The sequence below is a fragment of the Simochromis diagramma genome, unplaced genomic scaffold (genome assembly GCF_900408965.1).
Source record: "Simochromis diagramma unplaced genomic scaffold, fSimDia1.1 OVJJ01000344.1, whole genome shotgun sequence".
NCBI lineage: Eukaryota > Metazoa > Chordata > Actinopteri > Cichliformes > Cichlidae > Simochromis > Simochromis diagramma.
The window spans coordinates 15907335-15919777 of NW_024387375.1; the positions used below are offsets into that span (position 1 = coordinate 15907335).

The 12443-nt window shown below is 41.4% G+C and overlaps 1 protein-coding gene across 3 annotated transcripts in view; it reads right to left on the reverse strand.

Moving 5' to 3' along the window:
- Positions 1–12443, reverse strand: part of LOC120719576 (cGMP-dependent 3',5'-cyclic phosphodiesterase) — a 178582-nt gene that overhangs the window by 17094 nt on the left and 149045 nt on the right. For all 3 annotated transcript variants that reach the window (XM_040008857.1, XM_040008859.1, XM_040008860.1), the window contains 10 exons: positions 12108–12264; positions 11477–11529; positions 9317–9391; positions 9045–9086; positions 7574–7642; positions 7355–7485; positions 2415–2526; positions 2243–2282; positions 1654–1717; positions 1304–1385 (listed from right to left, as the gene is read on the reverse strand). In XM_040008857.1, the coding sequence (XP_039864791.1) occupies positions 1304–1385; positions 1654–1717; positions 2243–2282; positions 2415–2526; positions 7355–7485; positions 7574–7642; positions 9045–9086; positions 9317–9391; positions 11477–11529; positions 12108–12264 (825 nt within the window). The remainder of the gene's footprint in view (positions 1–1303; positions 1386–1653; positions 1718–2242; positions 2283–2414; positions 2527–7354; positions 7486–7573; positions 7643–9044; positions 9087–9316; positions 9392–11476; positions 11530–12107; positions 12265–12443) is intronic.

Here is a 12443-nt window from a genome sequence, read left to right on the forward strand (position 1 = left end):
CTCAGACACGAAGACGCACACAGTTTTGTCTTTACTTAACAGCTCACAGGATAGGGAGACAATCAGCAAGTGTAATCATATAAATATCTTGGAACCATAATCAATGAAAACCTGAATTTTGATGAGAATTACAAATTGGTCTGGAAAAAGGGTCACAAGTGCCTTTACTGCCTTAGGAAACTTGCTCTTTTCCACATTGACTGAACAATTTAACTTCGTTTTATCGTCCTTTTATTGAGTCTGTTTTATCTTTTTGTTTGGTGGCATGGTTCGGTCAGACCTCTGTTGCAGAGAAAATCTGACTGAATTGGATAGTGAGATGGTCCAGTCGTCTGATAGGTGAGTCACAGCCCTGTTTAGCCTCCCTGTACACTAAACAGGTACAACGGATGGCTTTATCAATTCTTAATAATGGTTCCCATCCTCTATGGGGTCAATTTCAGCTTCTTCCCTGGGGACGGAGCTTTCTAGGTCCAAGATGCAGGACAAAGTGTTATAAAAACAGCTTTGTCCCCGCTGCCGTCACTGAACTCAATAAGAACGGTTTTATTTGATCATCTTGTCTAATTAACAAATATGTGTCTGTCAGGTTTCATTAAGTGTGTGTGTTTAGTGACGGGATGCTAAATGCTATCATTTTGCCTATTTTATTGTGGTGTTCCTCAAGGCTCTATGCTTGGCCCACTTTTGCTTTCAATATACAGTATATGCTGCCTCTCCACCGTATTATTCAAAAGACTGATTCTAATTACTTTAAAACTTTAAATGGTTTGAATTACATGAAGGACTCACTAACATCTATGTGCCTGGGCACTAACTGATATCAGTGAATGAGGTTCTGCTGGTTATCCTGAGGTCTCTTGTAAAGAAAGGTTAGCGGGCCTCATCCGTCAGAGCTCCAATTGTGATCGGAATGACATCAGAACCTTTTGAGTCTTTTAAAGAATTTTTTAATCGTAAAGTTTTTATGAATGTCACAATGTTGGTTTTAGTATCTCTGTATTTCTTATTATTTGTCTTGTTGTTATTTGGCTTTTTTTTTCTTTTTAGATTTTTAACTCTGTTTAACTTTTTTCCTGTGATGCAATAAAGTTTATTCTTATCATTATTATTCCAGTATGTAGATATTTGTTCAGTGTACTTTGATAATTCTCCCTGTTATAATTTCCTGTTGCCAAATTCAAGACAGCCAAAAAAGTCTCCATAAATCTTAGACCATTAGGCCACAATGCAGCTGTGCACTGTCAGCACAGTCATGCTAAGTGTTTATATGTGTGTTAAATTAAATGCTTGTTTGCCGTACCTCCTCCTCACTGACCACACCACCATCAAACACCTTTGCCACCAGCTCATGGCTCACACGATCCAGCAGGAACACCGAACAGCTGCAGAAACAGTGAACGTCAGATTTCGAGGGGTTAGAGACAGAACGGAGCACAGCTGAGAACATTAGAGAGTTTTATCTCGTTTCATCTCAGGTCATTTTGTAACTTATTAAATGACGCAAGTCGGTTAAGAACAAATTGCCTAGATAGCCTTTGCAAATGGAGATAAAGACATTCACACTATGCACAGACACACATGCACACACTCTTTCTCTCTTTCATACACGCACACTGATAAATCCCTTTGAAGATGAATCAGAGGGCTTACATCTCTGCATCACTGAGGTTCCTGGCCTCCACTATAATTTCCTGTAACAGCACTGACACATCATCTGAAAGAATCAGAGAGACAGAGAGGACGGGGGGGGGGGAGAACGAGAGAAAAAAAGAAGGATGAGAGAGGGAATTAAATGGAAAACAGAGGAAATTATAAGGGGACACAGCAAAACCTAGATAGACAGAAACAGAGATTACAGTACGAGTACCCGTGGATCCGCCACACAAGCTGATAAGAGCTTTTGTAATCAACGCTTCAGTACAGTGAGAGGCAATTTGCTCTACCAACAGATCAATTTTTGTACCTGCAATCACGATGCCATCAGTGCTTACAGCTCGATAAGAATGGAAATACCTCCACAGATAGATGGAAATTATAGGAAAGAAAGGTGGACCCATAATTTTCAATGCCCTTTTGATTTTATGACAATGATCACCTTAAGGGTCGCTAATATCTCATTCAATTATGTGCACCATTTATTTCACAAGGTGATCACTTCAATTAATGCAAATTGCACCACACTGGTCTTGCTTCACACAGACAGACACATGGATGGACAGATGGAGGAGAGAAGACTTACCCAAGTGTGTAAAGAGATTTTTGGCCACTTGCAAGAGCGCCTATAAAGAGAAACAGCGAACACAAATAGCTCTTCAAAGGGCAACTTCATGTATATTTATGCATACGGCATATGTGAGAATATGACTGGATGGGTGTGTGTTTTTGTGTGTGTCCGTGTGCATGTGCAGTACCTGGCACTCCACTTTGAGCTTCTGCTCTTTCTGGAAGGCCAAAGTTGAAGTGAGGACTGTTGAAGTGTAGCAGAAACAGTGCTGGATGGCATGTTCATCTACCTCGGTGTGTCTGCAATAGGGAACACACACAGGGGTCAAAGGGTAAAAGCCTGGCTATAACTAACAGGCTGCTACTTATTTCATTTATTATAACAAATCTGGATTTTGCACTGCTATGAAACATTCCCCATTTATGAAATGGCTTACAAATGCAATTTTGTAATTAAACTATCCAACTGCAGATATGTAAATAGAGCAGTGTGCAAAAGTCTTGAGCCACCTTTTATTTCTTCATAATTTGCTTCCCAGGATCCAAACTTTCTAATAACTTTTTAAAATGCCCTTGATAAGTAGTTCTCGGGTTTTCTGAAGGTCTTTCAGTTTTTCTTAGGACATCGGTTGCTTTTTCACTTATTTTTAGTCCAGTCTTTGTACCTGAACATTTTAGGAGGAATGTTTTCTGCTTTAGTCACTACACAATGACCTATGAATCATTCAAGCATACCTAATCCAACAGATTAACCTGTGTACTGTCTACATGCAACAGACAACTTAGCAATGAACCAATTTTAAATGGTATCTTTAGGTACTTTGTTATTAGCAGCCTGCCAGAAAAACAAAGATAACACATTTTGACAGGCATGAAATTGCCAAAGAGCTGGTTTTTTTCCATTTTCTATTTTCCATATTCCTACTAACATATAAAAACTAAATAAAGACTTTTGTACAATACTGTATATCAGAACCATTTAAATAATCTGTTTTGTCATAAAAACATGAACACGCTCTTACTTGAGACATTTTTCCAAAACTAAAATCATGCAAGTAAATAAGAAACCTCAATAATTACCTTCACACACAGGAAGGTGGAAAAGACAACAGTCTCTACTCTTGGCTAACTACGACAAAGACTTACAACTCTGTGCAGGCAACAAGTGAAGGCAAAACTGACAGCAACACCATTGACCACATTCATGCTTGTAGTTGTCTGTGTTTGCCTACAGAGGGCAGTGGCATATTATTGTGCAGATATCAGGGTATATTGTATATTGCTTCAAGGTGTTCTTGCCCTCCGCTTGGAGGCCTCAGAGGAATCTAAGCAAAAGAGGTTGGAGCCTGAAAAAAAGCCTGTCAGGCTCACTTTAACTTCAACAAGTGTCCTACAAATCTTTACGAGTGACATTCAGAGATTCAGAGGAGTCAGAATAAAGAGAGTGGAGAATATTTTTTGGTGGTAGACGCCAGTTATTTGAAGCTGTGATAGAAAATGATCAACAGCCTGTGGGAGTCCACCTCCAAAGACCAGAAGGTGCATGTCTTCTGTGACACTGGACTGGAGCAGTTAAAAATCCTGCCATCACTTAGAAACAAACCATCACTCAGCCTAATTGTCAAAAGAACAATATATCTGAGTGTAAATTAAAAAAAAACAGTGTCTCTATTGTCTCCTTCTAACAATGTGCTTCTGCTCATTCTCGAGCTGCTTCTTTTTCCTGCTGCCACTAAATCTGAGATACGGACCTGTTACCAGTGTCACAATAAGTTGTTATACACCGGTGTCACGGGTGAAGAGGACACCGTGAATATGATCAGACAATATCTATAATGAGGCGATGCACCTTCGAGATATACGGCTCTTCTAAAATCTGGATGATTGTGCTCACAGAACAGGATATTCATCACATTATATGCACAGCTGAGACCATAATCCTGCTGCTGTTACTATGGTAATGAGATGCAAGCTCTATCATTTGTGCCACTGGCAGAGGGAGAAATTATAGGACATGATCCCTTCTCATCTCTCACAATCTTGACAGAGAGAGAGAGAGAGAGAGGGAGGGAGTAGAAACACAGGACTGCGTGAGAGTGTCTGCACGTGTGTGGAAATCATACAATACACAAAAAAACTTTCCCAGTTTCTTAGACAAACACAGAGACAAACAGCTGGAGTGCAAGTTTACAGACTTCTGCATTCAGGAGATAGCAGCATTGCTCTGGGCAACACACACACACACACACACACACACAACCAAATACATACACACGCATGCCAAAACATAGCGCCAAACCAGGCAGCAAAGCCTCCTGCTGCTTTTAGGCTCATGACCTGACGCTAGATCCTCACACTGTCATCCTCATCGCAGCCATCTGGACACACACACACACACACACACACACACACACACACACACACACACACACACACACACACACACACACACACATTAGAGCTCAAGCTCAAAAAGTGCTGTGGTACATGTTTGGGGGCGGTCACTCTGTCAAATGACGGACTTTCCACATCTGCCAGTGACACGGAGCGGGACCCAGACTTAAATTATCCGTGTAAAACTGTGTCACTCTGGGTTATAATGGTATGTTTTGTAAGCATCAGCCCTTGCAGTGAAAGATGGGTGTGCATTGTTGATGGAGTCATATTAACAACCTGATGAGTTAGCGGGTCTTCTTGCCCAATAAATGACAGCTGCATACTTTTGCAAGACTTTTGAGCAAGAAGCACTGCCGAGTAGGGATTCGCAAGAGTGATGACAAACAGCCATGCAGAATGAGGGACAGGTGAGGCCTTGACTTCTAACAAAAACATATACAGGGTTTTCTTGCAAATCATCAGTAAATACCTGAAGATCAGTTCAGCTCAGACTCAGATGGCAGACTGTTAATAGTCAGCATTGTTTCCCTTGTGTGCTCTCTGCACAGACACTCGGCATCACCAACAGTTTCTGCTTGAACTAACCTAAAATATCCTGATTTCACGTATCAGTATCAGGCATCTGTGCAGCTCCGTGTGATTTGTGAATCCATAAGAGCCTGTGCAAAAATCTGGTGCTTGGCTGGAAAATGACTAAGAAGCTTTAATAGGTAACTTGAAAAGGAATAAAACAATGTAAGCAGCCTAGTTTTGTAGCCAATGGATTGGAGGGATGTGTATTTTATTCATTTATTCATATGTTTTGAGAAATACAATATATCAGCGAATATTTTGGAGATTGTTATTCAAATAGGTAAGAAGATTTGCTATAACACATCTATAAGAGATGGACAGACGAGACAAACTGCAGATGATCTGCGAATTGTTTTGCTCCACAGTTAAAAAGGTAAAAAGAAAGCACACCCTCTTTCAGGTTTTACATATCAGGAGATAATAAAAATCAGCTGGTCCTTAGCAGGTCTTAAAATGAGGTAAATGGAACTACAGCACATAACATATTACACTGCACCAAAATGCAGTAGCGATGTGTGAAAAAATACACCCTACAAGCTGCTTCCACCTTTAGGTGCAATAACTCAAAGCTACATTTTCTGTATTACTTCATCATTTCCTCACATCATTGTGGAGGAATTCTGACCCACTCTTCTTTAAAATATTGCTTTAGCTGATTTGGTTTGATTTGTTTACGCATAGCTCTCTGAATTTCCTACCACAGCACATCAGTCAGGTCTGGAGTTCGACACCTTGATTCTTTTCTTTTCTAGTCATTCTGTACGAAGGATCATTTTCCTGTCGCATGATCGAGTTTGAGTCAAGCTTTATCTGTCAGACAGATGAATTCACGTTTGACTCTAAAAAAGTTTGGAACACAGAGGAGTTCATGGTCGACTAAAAGACTGCAAGCTGCCCAGGTCCTGTTGCTGCAAAACAAGCACAAATCACCACCCCCTTGATGACAGTGGGATATATAGTATAATATGGTCAAAAATCTCCACTTTGGTCTCATCTGTCTGAAGGACATTAGTCCAGAAGTCTTGTGTAACTTGGCAAACCTCAGCTGTGCTGCCACGTGCTATTAGCCCTCTCAAGGCAGGCGTTGCCGATTTGCAACAGTTAAAAACTAACAACCTGATTACCCCTGTCAGCTGTCTCAAATGTTTTCCACTTGTGAATGATCTTTCACACTGTACAATGATGGACTGATTTGTTAATGAAGTACATACCTGTCCTCTTATCCTCCTGCTTCTTATGGAAGCTGTAAGGGTGTACTTAGTTTTTGGTGATGATATATGACATATGTGATGTGTTGGAGTTGCATTTACCTCATTTTTACACCCGCTAAGGACCAGATGATGCTTTGCTCTGACATTTAAAGCCTTAAGAGAGTATACTTTCTTTTAACCATGACTGTATTTTCTCAATAGCATCCTGTGCTGGAAAACATGAAATAGCCTCTTTGTGTTATACTGATGCATGAGAGTATTATATATATTTAATTGTAAAGCTGTAGCAGCATGTGCATGTGTCACACGTTGCCGTGCCTATCACTGGTCTGAGTAATATCATTTCTCCTAGCCTATCCTTACCTTTCCATTATTCTGTCTTTTTGCACACACTTTTGGAACCTGTCATTACACTCACATTTCTGACATGTGTCTTTAAACAGACACTCTGCTATCAGCAAAAAATCCCGTATGAATGTCAGCCCTGCACAAGTATTTCTGGGCTACTCTAGGTTAAACTCCAGGCCTGCTTTTGCATCTCAGTCCTTCCCCTGCATCTGTTCATGGCCAACACAAAGCACAACCTGCTGGTAAGCTGCAGATCTTAGTGGAAACAGCAGTGCAGTCTCTGCTACTATAACCTCAACAAATCTGAGCTGTAAGGCGCAACTAATCAGGCCCCATCCCGACATTACTGTAAGCTGCTGTCAGATAAATCTTTGCATCTACCATGAGTCAGCAGTTGTGGCATTAGGAAAAGCCAAATCACTTTTGGACTGACAGCCGAGTAATTTCAAAAAAGTTTTTTCGGCATTAAGCCATCAACGCCGGAGTGATTTCTGAACAGCTGCGAGGTCCAAAGCGCGATTTCAGCGAGTGCCGTGTGGTCTTCTCGGCATTAAACTGAAAAACAAACCAAAAAGAAACAACTCAAAGCGAGGACGTACCTTTTCCCGCCCTCCTTGTTGAACGCGCACGCTAGTGCCACCACCTGACCTGTAGCCCTGCTGACCACAGGCACACAAAGCATGGAGGAGATCTCACAGCCCAACATACTGGACAGTTGCCTGCGCTCCTCCTGCCATGGTAGCAGGCAGAAAAGACAAACAGATTAGTTACAGTGATGCAGACAGATAGATAGATGCACAAATAGATAGATCTCTTACAGCACTGATGTCTTGAAGAGTAATTGACTTCTTCTTCTCGACAACCTGACCAAAACGTCCAAACATCAGCTGCACAGAAGTAAGAAAAACAAGGAGATAATAAAGACAAGATGAGCACACGGAAAGTAAATAAAACCAGTATAATGAGGGTAAAATAGATATAAAAAAGCTTGTTTATTGTCAGTGAAGCTTATTACCACTGCTAAACAGCACATACAGCCACTTAAGTTTTTTTTCTTGTGTCTTGATTTCTCTCTTCACCGGCTATTATCGAGATTTCACACATCATTTAGGCTGGGGCACGCAGTCTATTCACACGATAATGGAAAGCCTGTTAAATATGCTACACAAGCACTGCAGCCAGAGACAGGAGAGTGCAAGCCACCCAAAGGATGTCATTACTGGCCCTCACCAAATTTCTTAATTATAACTCCTGCTGAGGATTATAAGTGATTACATGTGGGAGGCTTATTCTATCATGACACTCGAAAAAAAAGAAACTACACGCAGGGTTGCAACACTTGCATCATAATTCTGTTTATTAAAAATTGGAGAAGACACCCCTGAAATCCACACCTCAGCTTAACAGACCACATAACGAACAAGAAGCACTCAGAGAGCGCAAACCTCAGCCGAGGCAGCTCACCCTCAATAATTTAAGGAAAAACGATTGCGTTTTGTATAAATTCACTTTGTTTTCTTTGTTACTTTTAAACTTTTAGATGTTTGTGGCGCAGTAAAAACACCTGCAAAGTGCAGGCTTTTGTTATTTGCCCTGTTGAAACCCATTTGAATATACTTGGCATATTTTTTTGTTCAGATATTATTCTTCGTGATCTTTTATTTATGTGGATATAGCGTTCATTTCACCGTATATCACTCCCTATGTGCCTGTATGCTGACATTGCAAACAATAGTGTTACATTGCATTAATATCACTTTGACCTTCAGATCAAGTCATTGATCTCGAAGAGCTATTTTGTATCATTGTAATTTCTTTACCTTACAATATAAAGCGCCTTTAAGCAACTGTTGTTGTGATAAAACTGAATATAATTGGATTGAAAGAGGTCAGAGGTCAAATATGACATATTTTAAATTCACAGCACACTTGCAAGAATCATAGTTTCTAAGTTATAAGGTTTTTTGTCAGTTTTTGAGTGTTAATAATTAAATTGACCTTGAAGACCTTGATGGGTGTATGTACAAATTTTTCAGAATTCATTCAAAGCATTTTGAGCTATTGTGTTTACAGAGTGAGACACACGCAAAAACTATTAAAACATAACCTTGCTCCCCGAAGGAAATGAAGGTCATTCATGAGTAAAAGGGAAAAATAAAAGACTTAATGGAAATGCGATCAAACCGGTAAAAAAAAACCTGTTTTACTGGGAACATTGGAGACAAACATGAAATGTAGATGAAAATCAATAAACAATAAGTAAATTATTGCATTGATATTTTGCCTCACCGGGAAGCTGATCTCCTCTTCCAGGACTTTGTCTCTGACTACCTAAAAGGTCAGAGATGTCAAAGGTCAGGAGTTCTTCAAATGTTAATGTTCAAATTGCTCTTTGATAAATGAGTCATGGTGTGTGTGTGTGTGTGTGTGTCTGTGGGGATGAGGAGAACAGTATGTGAGTCCATGTTGTTTTTTGTGTGGTATTTCAAAGACAGATTATGAAAACAAATGTGTACGACAGCGATAAAGATGTGTCTGTGTGTGCGCGTTTGTGTGTATACCTGGCAAAATAGCTGGTGGTTATCCTCAGAGACCAGTAGCAAACAACAGCACTGCGACCGAGTCTGCTGCTGCAACTGCGGAAGAACACAAACACGACATCAGTCCTGACGTATAATCACAGAAATCTCTCTTTATCGGACTCGCTCAGATTGTTTTAAAACCTTCAATTTACTATTCTTTGGAGTGTAGCCTAGGCGTGGAGATAAGATAAGAAATCGGCGGACGGTGAAAAATGACTGCTCCCGGGGCGTGGTGAGAATTCAAACTGATTTTTGCAGTAGATTAAAATCTGGAATGAAATTAGGTTTTTATTACGCTAAACAGACGGGATTTATTCAAGTACATTTTCAGCATAAGCCCCGCAGTTAGCTGTGATTTTCCAAGATGGACAAACAGAAGAAAATCACATTTGGTGTCTGCGTGTGTGTAAATTAAAGTGTGTGTGTGTGCTCAAGCTCCCTGAAGCTGTTGCTCTGTAAGACCTGCAGAGTCGCAACCAATTTCCCGCTGCTGTCTGTGATGAAAACATTTCATTCACATTCATAGACTGAAAATACACTCTGAGCTGTACACGCCCCTGCGCGCACACTGCCACAAACATATACACGCACACACACACACACACACACATATGCAGCAGCGCTTCCTCACACAGCATTCTTCTCCGTAATCCACCGAGCTGGATGGAGAACAAGCAGAACAGGAATAAACGGCAGCCACTGCCAACACATTTGCCCCCCAGTCTCTCACACACACATATGTGCACGCACACAAAGCACGCTGCTGCACCCTCATATAATAATAAGCCCCTCCAACCCCTTTTTCAAAATGCTGTTAATACCATAAGAGCTGCCCCGAGCTCTTCCCACCCGAAAAAAACCACGATTCTTCAGAAGCAACAATCCCGTGCTCCTCTTCCCTCTCCTCTCCCCTGTGCCCTCACCCCATTATTTTTACAACTGTAAAAATAAACAAATAGACAAAAACAAATCATGTCGGATTTAACATGCATCTTTAAAAGCCCTGCAGTCTATTTTGCACCACCGCAGCCTCTGTCTCTCTCCCTCGCTCTCATCTGTGAGACGGATGGATGAAGAAAAGAAAAGTCCAATGCAGATTCAGGGGCATAAAAGGATGCAGGCCGCGCTGCCGTTGTTCAGCACCGCTGAGCTGGTCCCAGGGTAGCACAAGTTGCACAGAAGGTCAGGTAGGTTTGACTTAAGCGTTTACAGAGAGAAATATCCACCTCGCTTTACGCTGGTTTTCGGAGCAACCTTTGCTATCCGTGTCCTCAAAGACAGCATCTATAATTTCTGCTGCGCAGGGACGCCGGTAACAGCAGCTAATGGTAAATGAGTTCATCTGATAGCGTCCGCCTGCTAGTGCATGTTCTCATTTTAGAAACATAATAGAAAATGAGGAAAAACAGTTGTCGAAGGAAAGCAGCGGGGTTCACTTGGTTCCTTTAACTAAATTAAAAATACTCGGAATACCTGAAACTCCGAGTATGTTAGGGCCGCAATTATTCCGACTATTATGAGATTATGAGTTGCAGCAGTGCTCGCGATTAGAAATTGCTGATGGTTTTATTTTTCCTTTTCATGTGAGGACAAAAGACTGTGTTAACATTTTCTTTTACTAAACTCTGAAGAAAAGAATCGCGTCCCTGGATCCATCAAGCTTCCTTGGATGGACTGAAGCTCTGTCCATTTGATGCAGCATAACCTTTCTCTTGCTTTATTCTCTCTCTCGCCCTCTCTTATCTTCTTCTTCTGTGAATATTTCCATACATTTGAATTGTAGCCAGAGTCCCGCTGACTACAATTTACTGACTACCGTGGCTGAAGCTTGATAACTCTGCTCTCTGTCACGGCTCTCTGCACAGCTCCTCCTTCCCTGCAATCAATCTCTACACCTCTCGCTCTGCTCCCCTGGCTTCAGAGAGTGTATCATATAAGAAGGGTGCGCACTTTAAGGGGAGACTAATGGAGTAATTGTGTGACAATAAGCTTGTAGTAAAAATAATGACAGGAAGAGAGGTAGAAATCACCGGGAAGGATTTTATGTCTTGAATGTACTGTACATATTTAACACACAGTGTGTGTGTGTGCAGGTTGTGTGTGTATGTGAAAGTGCATGAGTGATCTCAACCCACTTACATAATTGATGACTTTAAGCTGGAGAGAGGCTGCATCAAGGTCATAGAGCTCACCTAAAAGAGAGAGGGAGACAGAGAGAGAGAGAGAGAGGATGACGGGAGGAAAAACCAGCGTAGAGCAAGGTCAGAGTGGCGTTAAGGAAGAGTGGGAATGCAAAGCATGTACGCAAGTGGACAGAAAGCAATCCAGGGAGAGATACACTGAGACAGCGAGGTCGGGGAAGGGTGAGCAGGAACCAGCTAACAGAGGGACTAATAATGAAGACAAGACATGGGATGGAGGGCTGCCCGGACTGCAGATGAAGACAGAAGGAAAGGAAGTGAAAACTGAGGTTGCACCCCCCCCCCAAAACACACACAAACCCCCCCCAAAACAACTAAAGACACTAAATGCAACCCACAGTTTTTGACAGTTATCAGGGAACAATCTCATGCTTAATGCGTATGTGTGAAGAAATAGCATTAAGCATGAGATTTAAAACAATGCTTTGTGTTTTCATCCACCTCCATCTAAATTCCCACAGCTCCATTATTATATCCCACCTCTCATATACGTATATGCATGTGTGCATGAGTTTGTTGTTTTCTCAGAGAAGAGTGAAATAATGTCTGTAAAGTGTGTGTGTGCGTACCACAGAGCTGCAGGATGTTGCGGTCCAGCTCGCAGTAGTCCTGTTCTGAGACATTGAGGGGCAGCAGTGCATTGTGGGACTGTAGTGGAGAAGGGCTGAGAGGAGGCCTGTGGTAGGATGTCTGAACAGCTTGGACCCGCACACATGCCACCGAGGCCTGCGACACCACGTGGACGTAAAAAGATCAATTATAACCTCTGTATAAGCATCATCTATTTAACATTATACACAAGATTTGGATCCGTAAAACAATACAAATGTAAAATTGGTGCATATCAATACCACAGACTATAGTTAAGGAATAGAAAATAACATCAAGGCTTGTACAGATAGATG